Consider the following 19,076-nt stretch of genomic DNA (forward strand, 5'->3'; position numbering starts at 1 on the left):
AGGGAGAGGCTTAGCACAGGTGGGGTGGGGGAGTATCTCCAAGGCACAGATGGTCCCTGGCTATGAAGGATCCAGAGTCATCCTGGCTCCCAAATGCTCCTGTGCAGTCAGAATCATCATGATCAGGATGTGCCCCGTCCCCGGACCCTGGGACCAAATCTCAGACCTGGGAGAATTCAGGCCAGGCTAGGCCAGTAAGGCCAGGAGCTGAGATTCCTTGTAAAGTGTCTCTGGGGGCAAAACCCTGAATGCGGAGAATGTTCTTTTTTTTTTTTTTTTTTTTTGAGACGGAGTCTCGCTCTGTCGCCCAGGCTGGAGTGCAGTGGCGCTATCTCGGCTCACTGCAAGCTCCGCCTCCCGGGTTTACGCCATTCTCCTGCCTCAGCCTCCCGAGTAGCTGGGACTACAGGCACCCGCCACCTCGCCCGGCTAATTTTTTTGTATTTTTAGTAGAGACGGGGTTTCATTGTGTTAGCCAGGATGGTCTCGATCTCCTGACCTCGTGATCCGCCCGTCTCGGCCTCCCAAAGTGCTGGGATTACAGGCTTGAGCCACCGCGCCCGGCTGAGAATGTTCTATTGATGGTTTGGTGTGACTTGCAGGAAGTCCAGCCTGATCTGGGGACAGCAGCCTTCACTGACTCAGGCAACCTAGGTAAGTGGCTTCGTCGTGTAAGGTGGTACAGTTATCTGGAGCCTGGGCTGCCCCCAGTGGCTTGAGGAATGCAGCTCAGACAGCTACAGGCATTCACGTAAAACCCTGAATGACCAGAAAATGGTTTCAGAAAGAACACAGGCTTAGACACTTTTCCACCGGGCCAAGTTAGAGCAAACATTACGAGAATTCTCCTCTAATAAAATGGGTCTGCTACTAAATGTGACTGGGGTGAGAAGACAGTGAGTCAAGAGTTAATTTTTTTTTTTTTTTTTGAGACAGAGTCTTGCTCTGTTGCCCAGGCTGGAGTGCAGTGGCACAATCTCGGCTCACTGAAACCCCTGCCTCCCAGATTCAAGCGATTCTCCTGCCTCAGCCTTCTGAGCAGCTGGGATTACGGGCTTGCACCACCATGCCTGGCTAATTTATTTTTAATTATTTTTAGTAGAGACTGGGTTTCACCATGTTGGCCAGGCTGGTGTCAAACTCCTGACCTCAGGTGATCCACCCGTCTCTGTCTCCCAAAGTGCTGATATTACAGGTGTGAGCCACTGCGCCTGGCCAAATTTCTTTTTTAAAAACTTTTATCGCTAGGCGTAGTGGCTCACGCCTGTAATCCCAACACTTTGGGAGGCCAAGGCAGGTGGATCACGAGGTCAGGAGATCGAGACTATCCTGGCTAACACGGTGAAACCCTGTCTCTACTAAAAATACAAAAACTTAGCCGTGCGTGGTGGCGGGTGCCTGTAATCCCAGCTACTCAGGAGGCGGAGGCAGGAGAATGGTGTGAACCCGGGAGGCGGAGCTTGCAGTGAGCCGAGATCATGCCACTGCGCTCCAGCCTGGGTGACAGAGCGAGACTCCATCTCAAAAAAAAAAAAAAAAAAACTTTTATCATTTTTTCTTTCTTTTCTTTTCCCCTTCCTCCCTCCCTCCCTCTTCCTTCCTTCTTTTCTTTTTTTCTTTCTTTACCTTTCCTCTTTCTCTTTCTTTCTCTTTCTCTCTCTCCTTCCTTCCTTCTTTCCCTTTCTTTCTCTTTCTCTTTCTTTTTCTCTTTCTTTCTTTCTTTCTCTTTCTTTCTTTCTTTTTCTTTTCTTTCTTTCTTTTCTTTCTTTCTTCCCTCCTTCCTTCCTTCCTTCCTTCCTTTCTTTCTTTGTTCCTTGACAAAGCAAGGTTAACTGTTCTGAATTTGCTGAAAAGGAAAGCCTTAGTGGGGACACTTTGCAGGATTTTCCCACTGTTAAAAAAAAAGTGAAGATGCGTGTGTACTAACGTGTGTTTGGGTCCCCTGTGGTGTACCAGTCTGCACACGTGGGCACATGGCATGAGTGTATGCTCACACATGCAGTTACACGCACAGGCACAGGCAGGCTCGTGCCTCAGGAGGAAAACAGCCAGCAAGAGTGGCGTCCTGAGAAGGGGTGAGGGTGAGAGGTCACATTTGTAGACCATCTTAGTTCTCCCCAGGAGTCCTAAGGCCTGCAGGGTGTTTACTGGGCTGCCTTATATAATCCTTGGGGTGGCGGGCGGGAACTCTTACATAAGGTAAGAGTGAATGAGGAACAGTGCTCTGGGGCAGAGCCAGACAGAGCAGAATCCTGAGCCATCCGAGTGGAGGATAAAGAAGGGGCCTGGTTCTAGAAAGCCCCACTCACCCACAACTGCTGTCCATTGAGAGCTTTTCCCAGGATGCACCGGTAAATCTCACAGGGCCTTGGGTTCACAAGAGAGAAGGCCTGGGATCCTGGTCTTCAAAATCCTGGCTGCCCTGCTTCCTAGCTCTGTAACTTTGGGGAAGTAGCTCAACCTCTCTGTGCCTCATTTTCCTCACCTACAAAATAGGAGCAATAGGGGACCCATAGCTTTCACGACGTGATGTGTTTTAAGAAGCCAGCCTAATGCCTGGCATTTAATAGACGCTCAATAAGGGCAATGAGGATTATTGTTAGTTTTGTTTATCATATGAACTCTTTCCCTAAAGTACATTTGGTTCTCTGAAATGGATTCCCTGGACAAAAAAAAAAAAAAGAAAATAGCAATTCATATTTGAAAAGCATTTGCAATTTTCAAAGTACTTTCATAAGCATGATGAAAATAGTAGCGAATGCCTAATATGCCAAACACTGAGCTTCCACCCCCATGAAGGTTTTGCAACTGGTCCCATTGTACAGATGAGGAAACTGAGGCTCCAAGAGGTTGCAGCTGCCTGAGGTAGTGCAACTAGAAAGGGGCAGAGCTGGGATTCAAATCAGTTTCACTTGAGCTGACCTCCTTTGCTCCCCACAACACATTGGTAAGAAGAGCAGATGCTCCTCTAATTTCCTGTTTTAGAGGAGAGGAAATTAACGTTCTGTTTACTGATCTTGTCCAAGCTCATTCATTCCACAGGTGTCTATTGTGAATCTCCTGTGGGCTAGGCACTGTGCCAGGCACTGGGGGAGCAAGGGGTGGCAGACCTAGAGTCTGGCCCTGGCCTGCAGCCCCAGAACCCCTGGCACTTGCTTTGCTCCCCAGGTAGCTGGTTCCATGTGTCTCAGGGTCTAGGTCAAACCCTCCACATCCTGTCCTCTGAGTCGGGGACAGTACTTCTGGGGTCAGCTGTGCCTTTACTAGCAAGATGTCCCCTAGAACCGGGGAAGTAGGGAGGGCTTACGTCACCACATCCTCTTACTTTCCCACTTGCTTGTCTAAGCCAAGTTCACACAGAGGGGTGCACAGCTGTGGCTGCTGGAGGTCACCCTCCCCAGACCCCAACTCAGTAGTAGATGGAAAGAAGCCTTGAGTATTGGGGGTGGCTTCAGAGGGAAAGAACTGAGTGTGCGAGGTGGTGGGTACAGCAGAAATGGCCCTCATCCAGCATTCCAGTTTTGCGGAAAAGGTAAACGTGTACACATATGTTGCACGCATGCACACACATTTAATAAAAAGGACTTAAGTGGGATTTCTGAGTAGCACGTCTTGAGTGCAGATTCGTGTCAAGAAAGCAAGATTCTTTCTTGTCAGTAAAGATCACAGCAGATACATAGGGTGTCCAGGACAGCAAACCCTAGCTCCACAGACGGGGCATGTGTCCCAGCCTCTGAGATGGCAGCACTGGGGGATGTTCTGAGGCAGCGCTTACTCACCCTTGCAGTCATAGCTTTATTACTTAGACTTGAGATCCCATGATAGGTGCCCTCCAGTCCATGGATAAGGAGAGTTTAACCCATGGGGAACGCTAGATCTCAACAATTTTCAACAACGAAGCAACAGAGGCTGGGTGTGGTGACTCATACCTGCATTCCCAGTAATTTGGGAGGCTAAGGCGGGAGGATCACTTGAACCCAGGCGGGAGGATCACTTGAAGCCTGGGCAACACAATGGGACCCCATCTGTACACAAACACACACACACACACAAAGAAAAAAGCAGTGGCAGACTGAGCAAGCCAGCTCTCATATAAGGTTGTCATCTGGTTGTGTGGTTAGGTAATGGGCTCCAGCTCACAATCAACTAATGAGTGGCAGAGGCAGTGGGTACAGCAGAAATGGCCCTCATCTGACATTCCAGTTTTGGGGGAAAGGTATACATGTACACATGTGTGTTGCACGCATGCACACACATTTAATAAAAAGGACTTCAGTGGGATTTCCGAGTAGCATCCCTTGAGTGCAGATTCAAGGGATGCTACTGGAGTCCTTTTTATTTGACACTTTCCCACCTGGCTAAGTTAGAGTGAACACTACAAGAAGTTTTACACACCTAATAAACTTGACGTGCAAGACCTAAGTTTGCATGTCAGTGCTGGTATTTTTTAGGTGTGTCCTATGTCACTCTCCTAGTGCTGGGTGCTAAGGAGGTTGCAGAGGTGAAAGCAACTCAGGCTCTGCCCTCGAGATGCTAATAACATCATTGATGAAAATGATGAGTAAGCAGAGGGTCTAGCACACATTGAAAGAGATTCTTTCAGTTATCTATAACTGCATAACTACTCCCAGAAATTTCTGGTTTTATGGAAGCCACTTCATTATCTCTCATGATCCTGCAGGTTGACTGGGCTCAACTGCACAGTCCTGCTGCACGTGATACTGGCAGGAACTGCAGTCTTCAAGGACTTGGCTGGCACCTTGGCAGGGACAGCTGGAATGCTGGGCTCTGCTGAGATGGTTGGACCTCTTTCCTCTCCTTATCTCATGGCATTTCCTCCATGTGGCTTCTCCACACAGTCTAGACAGCAGCACAGCCATACTTGATGTATGGCAGGTTTCTTCCCAAAAGTGCAAAATCAGTTTCCAGACCTCAATAATTGGCCCAGAATCAGCATACTTTCTCCTCTTCCACATCCTGTTTATTAAAATGAATCACAGGGACAGTCCAGATTTGATGTGTGAGGAGACTACACAAGGGCACGAATACTGGGAGGCATGGTTCATTGGGGGTATCTTTGAAAACCAACTACTACACTGATCAATACTTTTTCTTTTTTTCTTTTTTTTTTTTTGAGATGGAGTCTTGCTCTGTCACCCAGGTTGGAGTGCAGTGGCGTGATCTCGGCTCACTGCAACCTCCGCCTCCCGGATTCAAATGATTCTACAGGCTCAGCCTCCCACATAGCTGGGATTACAGGCTCATGTCATCATGCCCGGATAATTTTTTGTGTATTTTTAGTAGAGACGGGGTTTCACCATGTTGGCTAAGCTGGTCTTGAACTCCTGACTTCATGATCTGCCCGCCTTGGCCTCCCAAAATGCTGGGATTAGAGGTGTGAACCACCACACCTGGCCTATATTTTATTTTTGGAATTCCAACTATGCCCCACTCCCTTATCTCCATTTTAGAAATATCATGTTTTTGGATTTGCACAGTTTTTATTTAATCAACAAGTATTTGCAGAGTTTTTTTATGTGTGTGTGAACAAAAGTTTTCATTTCACTTGGGTAAATACCTAGAAGTGAGATTGCTGGGTCATATAGAAAGCACATGCTTAACTCTATAAGACACTGCCAAATTGTTTTTCATTTTGCATTTCCACCAGCAATGTGTGAGCATTCTAGGTGCTCTATGTCCTCATCAGCACTTGATATTGTCAGATTTTGTGTTTTGTTTGTATGTATGTGTGCCTTTCTAGCAAATGTGTAGTTGCACCTCATTGTGTGTCTAATTTGTCTTTTCCTATTGAATGATGATGTTGAGCATCTTTTCATGTTCTTAAGTGCCATCTGTATATATCTTCTTTAGTAAAGTGTCTTTTGCTTTTTTAAAGGTGGGCTGTTTGTTTTCTTATTGTTGAGCTTTGGGAGGTCTTTATATATTTTGGATACCAGTCTTTTGGTAGATATATTATTCAGGAAATGCCATTCTGGTTGCCCATCAATGAATTTGGTTAGCCTGAATCAGTCCTGAGAGGCTGACAACTTATGGATGTCCTGGCCCAACCGAGTTTCTGGACTCTACTGCTGAGGACGAGACCTGGACTATTGTGGCCACTCCAAAGTCTGCCCCGTGATGTCCTGTCTCAGGGCCCAGCCTGAATTCCTTTAGATGGGCTCTCTCCTGAATCAGTTTTCCTGCTCAGACCAGAAGGAAAGGGAAGAAAGTCAGCTCCAGCAGTGGGAAGAATGGCTTCTGAGGACCTCTAAGGATGGGAGGATTTTCCATGGTTAGTGATACGAGAGGGAAGGGAAAAGTTTTGTAGTGGAGAGTGGGATGGCAAAAGAGAGATCCCAGAATAGGAAAAAGGTGCTCAAGAAATGTCCTACCTTAATCCTTTCCCACCGTAATTCAGCTTAAGGGGACTGCTATCCATGGGAGTTGGTATGAAAAGTTTTGGTTGCCCTCCTGAGGAAAAATCACATGGCTAAACATTTATAATAGTAATAAGCTCTTGAGAGTGGTTTTTTCCCCAAAAACCTGGGCTTCCAAATGCAAATGAAACCAAAAAGAACCTTTTTCTTTGCTCTAGAGATAGTCTTAGTTCCCAAAAGAAAGATGGAAAAGCTCTCCTTTCTCAAGAGGTTTAAGGCAATCTGAGCTCTAGGATCTGAAAAATAGCCAATGGCTTTTGAGGACTACCAGACAAAAAGAAATACACTTAAAAGGATGTGGGTGGGAAGGGGGTTGGATTTATGTTACTCCAAAAAGAAAGCAGAATGCTTTTCCTTTTTGAGCCAAACGTCTTTAAAAATCTTTGTAAATTGGAAGTTACACACTCTACTACCTGCTCTGAGCTGACAGTCAGTCTGTTCATCTGTCTGGTGGTAGGACACAGGTGACGCTTCTGCCACTAAACCCCACCTCCCACCTTCCCAACATCTCATCAGTATTGCTGCCACACTCTAGGTTCCCACCACAGTCTTTGTACTGACTCTCACCTGACCCAGGAGACTCCTCTGCCTGGTAAGAACAGCCTTGCATGCAGCTACTTTTCTCAGGCCACTCTTCATGGCTGCCCTGAAACCTCTTATCTTTGCATTGGCAGTGACTTTGGTAAAAGCATTTCTCATCTCATGCATTCACTCAGCCTTGTAATAGTTCTTGGAGGTAGGTTGTACATTTCACTGTAGAGGAAACTGAGGGGCCACACAGCAAGTCTGGGAGGGGAGCAGAGGAGACTAGAGCTCCGTTCTCCTAACCTATGTCATGTGTCAGCTCCCCTGAGCTGGCACATCCCACTGGCACATCTCACTGTGGTGTCCCACACCCAGACCTCTACGCAGCTCAAAAAGAGCTCACACAAGGCATCTCTCAGTCTTCTTCCAGATCCTGCTTCCAATGGCTCTTGGCTTAGTCAGGCTGTGAGACACCTTGTTTCCTGCCGTCAGCACTTCCTTCAGTTTGAGAATAAAAGGAAACCATTCTCTGAGCCCCCACACACGTTTCCCACCCCCAGTCTTCTTTGCTAGCTCCTGCTGTTGCAACTGTCAGGAGTGAGTTTTTGGGTAATTGTTGCCATGGAGATCCTGTCTTGAATTATTGTGCAAATGTGTCCCATCTTTCTCCTTATTTGGTGTGTGATTTGGATGCCTGTAAAATGCGAAGGTTGACGGCTCCACTTCTTTCCCCTGCCCTCCAAGTTGGTTCGCCTGACCAAACCTTCTTGGCAGTCTGCTCCCCATTCCCAGCTACTCTGAGGCCCCCTGGCCAGTCGCTGCCAATGGAAAGAAAGCCCTGCACAAACAGGGAGAGGAGAGCCACTCTCCATGGGTGATGGGTGAGGTGACCCCAGGCCAGTGACATTTGGCAGCAAAGACCCAAAGCAGCAGCCATGAGCTCCTTGGTGGGAATGAGCCACCAACTCTCAAAAGTTAGGAGTCGCTCAGTCAGATCTCCGACTCCCTTCCACTTCCATCGCTGTGCTAGGCACGCTGATCCCTGCTGCAGCATCCTGGGAGAGCACCTTGCCTCCATTTCCCTTGGGTGCTCATCCTCCTCCATGGAGATGTCTGGATCATTAGCACTGATTGCATCATGTCTCTCTCCTGTCCGAGATCTGGCCCATTTCCCCATCACTTCTTCTACAAAATACAGGCTCAAACTGCATCCAAGGGCTTCCATCAATTCCCTTCTCTCTACCAAACAAATCTTCATGTCCTCTCTGCCTCTCCCCTTCTCCTCACCTGGGCTTTCTGCTATCTGGGTTTTGTTTGTTTGTTTGAGATGGAGTCTCGCTCTGTTGCCCAGGCTAATCTCAGCTCACTGCAACCTCTGCCTCCCAGGTTCAAGCCATTCTCCTGCCTCAGCCTACTGTGTAGCTGGGACTACAGGCACCCACCACCACACCTGGCTAGTTTTTGTATTTTTAGTAAAGATGGGGTTTCACCATGTTGGCCAGGCTGGTCTCAAACTCCTGACTTCAAGTGATCCACCTGTCTCAGCTTCCCAAAGTGCTGGGATTATAGGCGTGAGCCACCGTGCCCAGCCTGGGTTTCTTTTTTTGTTTTCTTTTTGAGGTAGGGTCTCACTCTGTTGCCCAGGCTGGTGTGCAGTGATGTAAACTCAGCTCACTGCAACCTCCACCTCCTGGGCTCAGCAGTCCTCCCACCTCAGCTTCCAAAGTAGCTGAGATTACAGGCACATGCCACTGTGCCCGACTAATTTTTGTATCTTTTGTAGAGATGGGACTTCACCATGTCACCCAGGATGGTCTTGAACTCCTGGGTTCACGCGATCCCCCCGCCTGGGCCTCCCAAAGTGCTGGGACTACAAGTGTGAGCCACCGTGCCCAGCTCTCTGGAGTTTTGATTCAGCTGTCAGCAGGCAGCCTCGCCCAGCTCGTCCCCGCCACCTTTATGCATCTATTTTTTCCTTCCTGCGTGGCTTTCCCTGACTCTTTTGGGGATTCATCACTTTCTTCCCTCCATTAGCATCCTTCCTTGCCACATGCTCACTGTGGAGCTGCTCTTTCAAGGATTTAGTCTTGGGGCGGGAGTGAGGGGACTCAAAGGCAGGGCAGCATGCTGAAGAGAGCAGATGGTGGTATCCTCTCCCGCCAGCACTGGCAGCCACACCGGCTACTCCCATCCAACAGGAGCTATGAGACAGTAGACACATGGCCACCCCCTCAGCGTCTACTTGCATTTGACAAGCTTCCCAAGAAAGGGATTCATCATTACACAACAGTCAAGGGACAAGAGAAACAAAAAACACTGGCACGGGCTTGGTGCAGTAGCTTACGCCTGTAATCCCAGCACTTTGGGAAGCTGAGGCAGGTGGATCACCTGAGGTGACACAGAAACTCTGTCTCTACTAAAAAAATACACACACACAAAAATTAGCCAGGCATGGTAGTATACACCTGTAATCCCAGCTACTCAGGAGCCTGAGGCAGGAGAATCGCTTGAACCCAGGAGGCGGAGGTTGCAGTGAGCTAAGATGGCAGCATTGCACTCCAGCCTGGGCAACAAGAGTGAAACTCCGTCTAAAAAAAAAAAAAAAATGCTGGCAAGGCAGAATCCTGGCCTTAGGCAGGGAGGGATTTCTACACGAGAGGGGACAGGATCTGAGTTAAACCCTTACAAGTGCTGTTGAATAACAGATTCTGATCCAGAACTAGCCTTATGTGCTGTGAATCAGTTTTTCCCTGAAGGTTAAGATGGACCCTCCTGCTAACTGTTCCCGGCTACCTTCTTCCTCCCACTCTCCACCTCTATGGGGTTCAGACTCCGTATCCTCCTGTCTTGCCAAGGAAGCTCCATGGGGCACAGAAAGATTTTCCGTTCCCAGTCTGATGTGAGGGGAGAGCATCTGGATCCCAATGGGGTAAGAGATTAGAGTCCTCGCCCTCAGGAAGTTGCTAGTCTAATGGAGACACAGCTCTTGCTCTAGAGAGTTCGGGAGAGTCAGCTGGTAGTGTGGGGTGGGGTGGGGTGACAGAGATGAGACACACACAACTATGCTCAAATACTCGTGGAATCCAAGTACTGCTGAATCAAACTGTTAACAAAAGTGAGTGTTCACAAGGTAGTTAGGATGTTGGAGTTAAGATCTGGTTTGGAAGGCTTCCTGGAGGAGGTGAGTGCAGAAGGAATGGCTTGGTGAAGAGGAGACGGGATTCCAAGCCATGCACTGCTTCAGATCTTGGCCTCAGATGAGGTGTGCTGGGCCTCAGATCTCCACAGGGAATTAATGAGTTTTTCCTTAATGAGTCTAGTTCAGATGTCAAGTCTTTTCAAGCCTTTATTTGACTCGTTGAGATAAGAATTGGGGGGGCTCAGAGTCATCTGAATGAACATAAGATGCGAGCTTTGCATCTAGCATCTTATGTGGGGTAGCTTGGGAGGGGAGAACAGAGGCAGGGAAAGACATGGGTTTGGTCTTGTGGAGGTTTGCACTGAGGGGTCTTTCACTGAAAGAGATGGAGACGCAGTGCAAACCAGCTTAAGTAGGAAAAGGATTTATTGATTGGCTCTCCAAATTGGGAAGTTCTGAGGCTTCAGGCATGGCTGAATCTAGGGGCTTAATTGATATTGCCCTCTCTCTCTCTCTCTCTCTCTCAATGTGTGTGTGTGTGTTTTGCTTTCTTCTTGGATCACTTTATTCTCAGGTGGCCTCTCTCACATGGCTGGAATAAAAGGTTAAGATGTCTCCATCTCAGCCATCAGTTAAGATTGGACTAAAGGAGCCATGTTCCTTTTGAAACCCTTTCCCAGAAGTCTCTCCTAGCAACTTCTGCCCATATATTATTGACCAGAACTGGGTGACATGACCCCTACCTGCAAGAAAGTCTAGAGGCACAAATATCTTCAACTGGACTTCTTGCTAGATCAACAAAAGTGGCGTGTAGCTAGTGAGAACAGGGGAGGAATGGATGTTGGTCAGGAAACCAGCAGTGTCTATGGGAATTCCAGGGAAGATTCTGATGGGCTCTCCGCACAGTCATGTGGTCACCCTGAACTGACCGCTGTGGGCTGCTGACCCAGTCCTGCATGGACCAGGCCTGCTTCAGGAGCTGACCCTGCTGGAGGAGGCAGCCCCCACTGAGTCCCGTGGCACAGGTTTTCCACAGGAAGGAGAGACAATGGTACCAGCAGAAGGGGATAAGGATTTGTAGTCCAAAGACGAGATGCTGAGTAGATAAATGACATCCACCCACTATAAGAATTTTCTGGAATAGAAAGAAAATGCACCAAAAAAATAGCTTCAGAAAAAATTTTTTAGAAACCAGCTTCAGGAATCTCCCCCTCTCCCTGATGCAATATATACGAAGTTATATTGCAGGAACCAAATATAGCCACTCTGAGAGGATGCAGAGAAAAACGGTTTAGAAAGGAAGACTTCCTGGTGGGGGTGAACATGGAGCTGGGCTGCGAGGGAGGTGATGTCTAGTGGGGAGAAGCAGGGAGGCAAAAGCCCCCAAGGGAAAAGCCAGCTTTTCTTGCAAGGCTGAGAGCAGGGCTGGCGGGCAGAGGTGGGGAAGAGGGGGCCCTGTGTGTTCTCCCACCCTGGGGAGATTTTCCTCTCTGAGTGTACCTGGGCCCCAGAAAACTGGAGGTTTCCTTTTCCCCTTGTGTCAGTATCTGACTTCGGGGAAGTCAGCATTACCCTGGCCTGGGAGGTTGCACAGAGGGTAATGGGGAAGCTCTCCAATGCTAAGTTCTAGAAGAATGGAGTAGGGTGGCCTCAACATGGGGGCAAAAGAAAGTCCCTGGGAACAAGTCCCTAATCCAATTAGCAGGTGATTATATGGTGGTTTTCAAGGGCTATGCCAGTTACCAGGCACCTCCCAGGAGGCTCTCTCTGGCAGTTTGACAAGTCACTGCTAAACCTGTGATCTGGAGACGTGGGCTGGCGCGGCAGCTGGGCGATGAGCCCAGGCTCAGACAGCTGGGGTGGGAATCTTTAAGGATGAAATTGATGGGTAAGGAGCTTGCTGTTGTCATGGAAACGGGCTCTGGGTGAATGAGCTCTGGTCCAATGGGTAACCCGTGGGGAGAGTGCCACCCCTACCAGACTTCACTGTGGGCGGCCAGCGGGTAGCTCTGGAACCTGCCGTTCCAGCCAAGCCTGTGGGCTGTGTCCTCCTCTGTCTGCCTCCTCCTAGGGACAGCATAGTCTGGCAGTGTGTGTGCCAGTTTGGGTCAATAACTGAGGGGTGTGGAGAGATGCCCTCAAGCCAGAAAAGCCTTTGGTATGGCTCCTGCCACCCTGAAATAGCTGTGCCTGGCATGAACCTGGTACAGTGACAGGCCATGGGCATGTATTTGGGGCGAGGGCCACAGGCTAGTTTAGGACAGTGTGGCATGGTGAGACTGTCCCTGGGCAGCAGCACTGGATTGGGAGTCGGTGACTTCCCCCTCTGACTCCAGATCTCTCATCACCAACTGACTGGGTCACCTTTGGCAAGTCATTCTCCCCTAGAAAGTCTGGCTTGGTCCCCAAAACCACCTCTGGTCCCGCTTTTTCTCTGTTCTGGGACTTGGAACTGGGCGGTTTTGATCTCATCAGCCCCACGTCTCAGCCCACTGAACTACCCCACCACAGAAGAGTGCCCCACACAGACCAGTCCCGCCCTCTCAGGCCACTGAGCAGGGCCCCGGGCAGGCAAGACGGGGGGGGGGGGCAGCCCCATCCCGTCGGCCCTTGCTGCTCGGGGTCATCTTCCCCGCTGAGTTAACATGGTGGAAGTTCCCGAAGCTCATGGCTGCCCCTGAATGCTCTTGGAGATGGGCCTAATAAGCTGCCTGGTTCAATTGCCCTTCCACTTCCAATAGGTGCTATTTTAATTGAGCCTTTCCCTGGGACAAGTGTGAAGGAAAAAGCAATTTGCAGTATGGGCTTTTGGCTCCGGCACTTAGCAATTTCATCTTCTCCCCCTCCATCTCCTTCTTTTCCCTCCCCTCCTCTCCATCCTCACCCTCCTGGCCCTTTCACGTGCCCCTGCCACCTCCTCAGCCAGCTGCCTCCTTCTTACCTACAAGAGGCAGAGAGTCCACACTCTCTGGGGACCAGTATGGAGGGAAGAAGACCCAAGAATCCAGCTGGGGGTGAGTGATAGGAACAAGAAGTGACTCAGGGGCTGCTCTTAGCCCCAGTGAACTCTTGCAGAGACACTGAAAAATACTAGAAAGGCAACAACTGAGAAAGAGAATCTCAAGTTCCTATGATAAGAAAGTAGGTTCTCCCTGTCTATCCCATGCTGCCTCCAGGAGGTTCCACGGTCTCTGTTTGGGATTTGGTTTCCTCTTCCACACACACTGCTCACTCCAATTTCAATCAATATGAAGTGCCTACTGTGTGCAGAGGGCCAGGGACTGGAGGAGGGCAGGGAGTAATGAGTCTGCTCTTAGGCACCCCGCGTCTGGCCCCAGCTTACCTCTGCACCCTTTCTTCCCTCCTCCACACTGAACCTGAAGCCTGAGCTCCAGCCACAGAATCCTCCTGCCCTTCCCAGAGCACACCCCTTTGCCAGATGACTTCCTCTGCTGAGACCTTCCTCCCAGGCTCCACCGGCTCCAGTCTGACTCATCTGAGATTCAGATCAAAAGCCTCCTCCAGGGTACCAGGGTAAGTAGATACTACTTCTGCCATGGCCCTAAGCACCCTGTACCTATGTGACGGTTTGTGCACTGTATTGCTGAATGCTCATGTATGCCTTCCCAGCTAGACATGAGCATCATTCAAGGGGAGTGTGGCAGACTGTACTTTCCAAAGATGGCCATCCCCTGTGTCGATTCCATCCCACCTGCTCTTCTTAGAATGTGACCGACATTCTTCCCACTGAGAGGCAGCTGGGGACTTGTGACCATGTGGCTTGTGATCACAACAGTCAAAGTAGTATGGCAAAACAGAGGCCCTGTGATTTCCGAGGCTTGATCATAGAAAGCGCACAGATTCCACCTGCTCTCTCCCTTGGGATACTCACCCTTGGAACTCAGCCACCATGACCTGAGGAAGCCCTGGCCCCATGGAGAAGCCGTGTGCAGGTGTTCCAGAGGATAGTCCCAGCCCAGGGCTCAGCGACAATGTGTGCCAGCCACATCAGTGAACTTTCAGATGATTCTCCTCCCAGCCTTCGAATCTTCCATCTGAGGCCCCAGACATCACTGAGCAGCGACAGCTATCCCAGTCATGCCTGGTCCCCAGTTCTTATGCTGAGAAGCTGTGAGGCATAGCAACTGAGAACTACTGCCGTCAGCCCCCATGTTTTGTGGTGATTTATCAAACAGCAGTGGATCACAATGCAGGTGGGTCATGTCTGTTCTCCAAAGCCCAGCCCTGTGACTGGTACCTGGTGGGTGCCCAGTTTGTAGCTACCGAAAGAACGGATGAATGAACTTTAGCAGGCAACAATTCCAGACTGACCTGTCAATCATCATCCTCATCTTTGCTACATCTTCCCACCATGGTTCCACTCCTCTCAGGGAACCTAGGCAGTCCCAAGCCCAGCCTTGATGATGTCACTGAGCCCTAAATCAACCAGCTCTGCAGGCTGCCCCGCATCCACAAGTTCTTACTAATTAAGCTCCTTAGATCAGTATCCAATCGTAGCAGCAAGACTCTGGGATTTCTGGCGCTTGCAGCCCTGCGCATCCTCACTGATCCACGTGCTTGATTGGTTTTGTCTTCACCACAGTTCTGTGAAGTAGGCCATTATTAGCATTCCCATTTCCCCTACGAGGACACTGAGGCTGGGAGAGAAACAGGGAGTGAGCAAGTCCTAATAGGTAATGAACTGGAGATTTGAGTTCAGGTCTTCTGATGCCAAACACAGGAATACATGTGCGATATCGTATCTTGTAACAAATAAACTCTAACTGGCAAATACTTGCAGTCCTTTCTTTGGGGATATCAGATCCTTGACTCACAATCACACCAGCTGAATGAAGGGATCAGACCTGGGTCCTAAGCAATGCTAATGAACAACCACGACAAAACCTCAGTTACCATCTTTCTATGTCCTGGTCTGTGCAGTATGCACTGGTCACAGCTGCCCTGTGAGATGGGCATTATTGACCTGTAAAAGGTGACAGAACAGAGGTGTGGAGAGGTGAGGTGGCTTGCTCGGGGTCCCACAGCTAAGGGGCAGAGCTGATCTTTACACTCCACCTGCTTGACTCCAGTCACTAAAGGTCTTCTGTCTCCTGACAAAAATCACTTCTAGGTCGGGCACAGTGGCTCACGCCTGTAATCCCAGCACTTTGGGAGGCTGAGGCGGGTGGATCACCTGAGGTGAGGAGTTTGGGACCAGCCTGGCCAACACGGTGAAACCCTGTCTCTACTAAAAATGCAAAAACTTAGCCAGGCATGGTGGCACATGCCTGTAATCCCAGCTACACAGGAGGCTGAGGCAGGAGAAGTGCTTGAACTTGGGAGGCGGAGGTTACAGTGAGCCGAGATTGCGCCATTGCACTCGAGCCTGGGCAACCAGAGTGAAACTCCATCTCAAAAACAAAACAAAACAAAACTAAACTAAACTACTTCTAGTGATGGACAAGCTCTCAAATACAGGCACTTTTGCTACCACTTGAGGTAGTTACTATTATTCTCCCTACACAGACAGGACCCTGAGGTTTGGTTGATTGGCCCAAGGTCAGGCTGCTAATAAATGGCAAAGTCAGGATTCTAAGCCATGTCTGCCATCCCCATCTCAAACACCATCCCACCACCCCCATCACATTACACTGCACCTCAAAAGATCACGTCCAGGTCTTCCCAGGACAGCGGAGCTTGTCCACACCTATACCAGCCTGACAGCTTCTCCAGCTCTCATCTGTATCTCAGCAGAATGAACGTAAGTTGTGGGGAGCTCTGAAGGCGTGTGGCAGTGACAGCCTCTGCCCTGCCCCGCTGGTTGGTGGTTTCACCAGATCTGGGGCAGGGTGGGGAGGGAGCAGGGGGAGTTCAGGTTGCCAGGTGCTCCTGGGAGACAGACTAATAACCCACAGCCCACCACGACCTCTCTCCTGCACGCATACACCAAAGAGGAGGCTGTCCTGCTTCCCGAGCAGTAACTCTTGAGGTCACAGGATCTAGGACATGCACAAGGTCCTTCCCCAGCCCTCCTGGTTTCAGAGACAGCTGAGGGTTCCTGCATCTGCATTCATGTCAGGGTCCCCTGGCCTTCCTCCACACCCACCTCCAGCTTCACCCTAATACATTCCTACTCTTTCCACAATCCACTCCAAACCCCGCCTGCTGAGAACTAAGCTCACACTGCTCCCCTGTGAACCTGCCCCCGTCCCACCTTCCCCAGGGGCAGTGGTCAGCTGCACCCTCCAGGCAGCCTCCTCTCACTGCTGGGGGGGCTCTCCACCCTCTGACAACTACCCCACTTGCTTGGCACTTGACTGCTGCCCGGTGACATCTCATAATTTTTTTTTTTTTAAATTGAAACAAAGTCTCATTTTGTCACCCAGGCTGGAGTACAGTGGCACGATCTCCACTCACTGCAACCTCTGCCTCCTGGGTTCAAGCAATTCTTGTGTCTCAGCCTCCCAAGCAGCTGGGACTACAGGCGCGCACCACCACGCCTGGCTAGTTTTTGTATATGTAGTCGAGACGGGCTTTCGCCATGTTGGCCAGGCTGGTCTCGAACTCCTGGCCTAGACGATCCACTCACTTTGGCCTCCCAAAGTGCTGGGGTTAAAGGTGGGAGCCACCATGCCCGGCCTCTCATAATTATTAAATTGCCTTTTTCTGTTTGAGGGGTGCAATACTGAGCTTGAGCTTTTTTTTTTTTTTTTTTTTCCACAAAGGGACTATCCCAGGCCTCCTACATTTTTAATTTAAATGTGGTTCCCTTCAAGTGAGTGACGACAGAGAATCGATTCCCAGGTGGCCTAAGGAGGTGGCCACAGCTGCTGTTCTGGAATTCAGCTCTGGAGACCCCGCCTTCCAAGGGTCTCCCAGGGCCCCTGGATTGAGGTGAGAGAGGCTGCCCTTTGCCACAGGGGGAAGAAAAGAAATGGTTTCCTAGAATAAATCACTATGGACACTGAATTTATGCTCACTCTATGCACATAGCAACAATAATTTGGACAGCAACCGGCAGCAATCAGGGGTTTATCTCCAGGGTTTTACCTTGTGACATTCACAACAACCTGGTGAGGTCCTTGGGGGCAGCTGTGATTATTCTCCCCTCCTACAGAGGTCCCCACTCCCTGAGCTCTTGCCTCAGTCCACAGGCCTGGGGCACAAGAAACTCTTAGAGGAGGCCAGAAGTTGCCAGGAGGTGAGCAGGGCCAAGTGGTCTTGGCTGAAAGAATGTGGATCCTGTTGCTTGGGCTGGAAAGAAGGGAGGAGAACTGCTTCCCTTCTGCACAGCCCATACCTGTTCCTGTCTGATGAGTTACCACCCAGCAAAGATTCAACTCTTTTCGAGCTGAATACAGACAGGAAACTGAGGCTGGGGTGATTAAGCCCAAGGATAGATTGCTAATAAACAGCAAAGTCAGATTCTAAGCCATGTCCGCTATCCCCATCTCAAACACTATCCCACCAACCCCATCACGCTACGTTGCACCTCAAAAGATCATGGGCAGGTCTTCCTAGGACAGTAGGGTTTGTCCACACCCACAGCAGCCTGACAGCTTCTCCAGCTCTCAGTAGCATCTCAGCAGCATGAACTCAGGCCTCTGAGCAAGAGTTTCCGAGCTGCAGCATGGAGGACGGTGAGCGGAGGATGCTGTGCAGACGACAGCATATCAGGCCTCAGCGCCCACAGTAGCCAGGGCTGGTTAGATCTTCCTCCCTCCCCCAGGCTGCTCCTGTCCCTCGACTGCTCCCACAATGTCTCCTCTCCTTCGCACACCCATCACCTCACCCTCTCACAGAAAGCTCTTCCTGGTTACTGCCCCCACCGCAATGGCCGCCCTAAACCATCATCCTCAACCTCGGCTGTTTCACGAGTAGATCTTGTCTTTCCAGCTGAACAGGAGTAAGACCCCATTTACAGACTGACAGCCGTAGTTCTCAACCTCGACCTCACAGGAGACTCCTTAGAAAGTCAAAAATTATGGCCGGCCACGGTGGCTCATGCCAGTAATCCCAGCACTTTGGGAGGCAAAGGTGGGTGGATCACCTGAAGTCAGGAGTTCGAGACCAGCCTGCCCAACATGGAGAAACCCCGTTTCTACTAACACAAAAATTAGCCGGGCATGGTGGCAGTCACCTGTCATCTCAACTACTCCGGAGGCTGAAACAGGAGAATTGCTTGAACCCAGGAGGTTGCAGTGAGCCGAGTGCACCACTGCACTCCAGCCTGGGCAAGAGAACGAGATTCTGTCTCCAAAAAAAAAAAAAAAAGGAGGGAGGGAGGGAGGGAGAGAGGGAGAGAGGGAGGGAGGGAGAGAAGGAAGGAGGGAGGGAGGGAGGGAGGGAAGGGAGGGAGGGAGGGAGGGAGGGAGGAAGGAAGGAAGGAAGGAAGGAAGGAAGGAAGGAAGGAAGGAAGGAAGGGGCTATGCCGCCCCCTAGGGGCAAGGCCTGAGGACAACTTTCACTTCAGATTCCCTCCCCTTCCAGTTAGGAAATTATTTCCCAACAGGGAACTTGCCCTATACCATCTGAAAGGTCTGCACCAAACACCTTATAGCTCTGTACTTCCTGCCAGCAGGCTGCACCATCTCGGTCCCCTGCACAGCTCTCAGACCCCAGCAGAGCACCCCACGGGAAGTGTGGGAGGTTAAGTGGGCCTGCGGTTCCAAGCTAGATGAGGGACCAGCTCCTCCCGGACTCCCTGTGAGGCCTTCAGAGAGTAACCACAGCTCAGCCCTTGTCTGCACAATGAGGATAAATGATGGAGCACATCTGGAGTGAGAGGGTTTCAGATTGGCAGGGATGGAGCCAGGAAAAACCCCGTCTGACTTCCGGTAAGGCCTACAGGCAAGCCGTTTATGAAGCGCCTGGGCTTTCCCTTCAGCAAATGTCACCCCCGCCCCCACGCTGAGACAGTAGTCAAATTAGGGGTTCCCCAAAACATTTCTTAGGGCATTAGAATGTCTGAGTTC

The 19,076-nt window shown here is 50.2% G+C and overlaps 1 protein-coding gene and 2 long non-coding RNA genes across 3 annotated transcripts in view; 1 reads left to right on the forward strand and 2 right to left on the reverse strand.

The window, feature by feature from the left end:
• On the forward strand, positions 1-17,575 carry LOC144335801 (uncharacterized). The gene is made up of 4 exons (XR_013406989.1): positions 1-259; positions 570-654; positions 13,485-13,635; positions 16,827-17,575. It is a non-coding gene; the product is annotated as an uncharacterized LOC144335801 (long non-coding RNA).
• Positions 5,725-9,568, reverse strand: LOC144335808 (uncharacterized). The gene is made up of 2 exons (XR_013406996.1): positions 9,324-9,568; positions 5,725-8,826 (listed from the first exon to the last, which is right to left on the reverse strand). It is a non-coding gene; the product is annotated as an uncharacterized LOC144335808 (long non-coding RNA).
• GOSR2 (golgi SNAP receptor complex member 2) overlaps positions 15,101-19,076 on the reverse strand; it is a 22,957-nt gene continuing 18,981 nt past the window's right edge. Inside the window, exon 7 of the mRNA XM_028835740.2 lies at positions 15,101-15,346. Coding sequence (XP_028691573.2) covers positions 15,195-15,346 — 152 coding nt within the window. The 3' untranslated portion in view covers positions 15,101-15,194. The remainder of the gene's footprint in view (positions 15,347-19,076) is intronic.

Source organism: Macaca mulatta, chromosome 16 (genome assembly GCF_049350105.2).
Source record: "Macaca mulatta isolate MMU2019108-1 chromosome 16, T2T-MMU8v2.0, whole genome shotgun sequence".
Lineage (NCBI taxonomy): Eukaryota > Metazoa > Chordata > Mammalia > Primates > Cercopithecidae > Macaca > Macaca mulatta.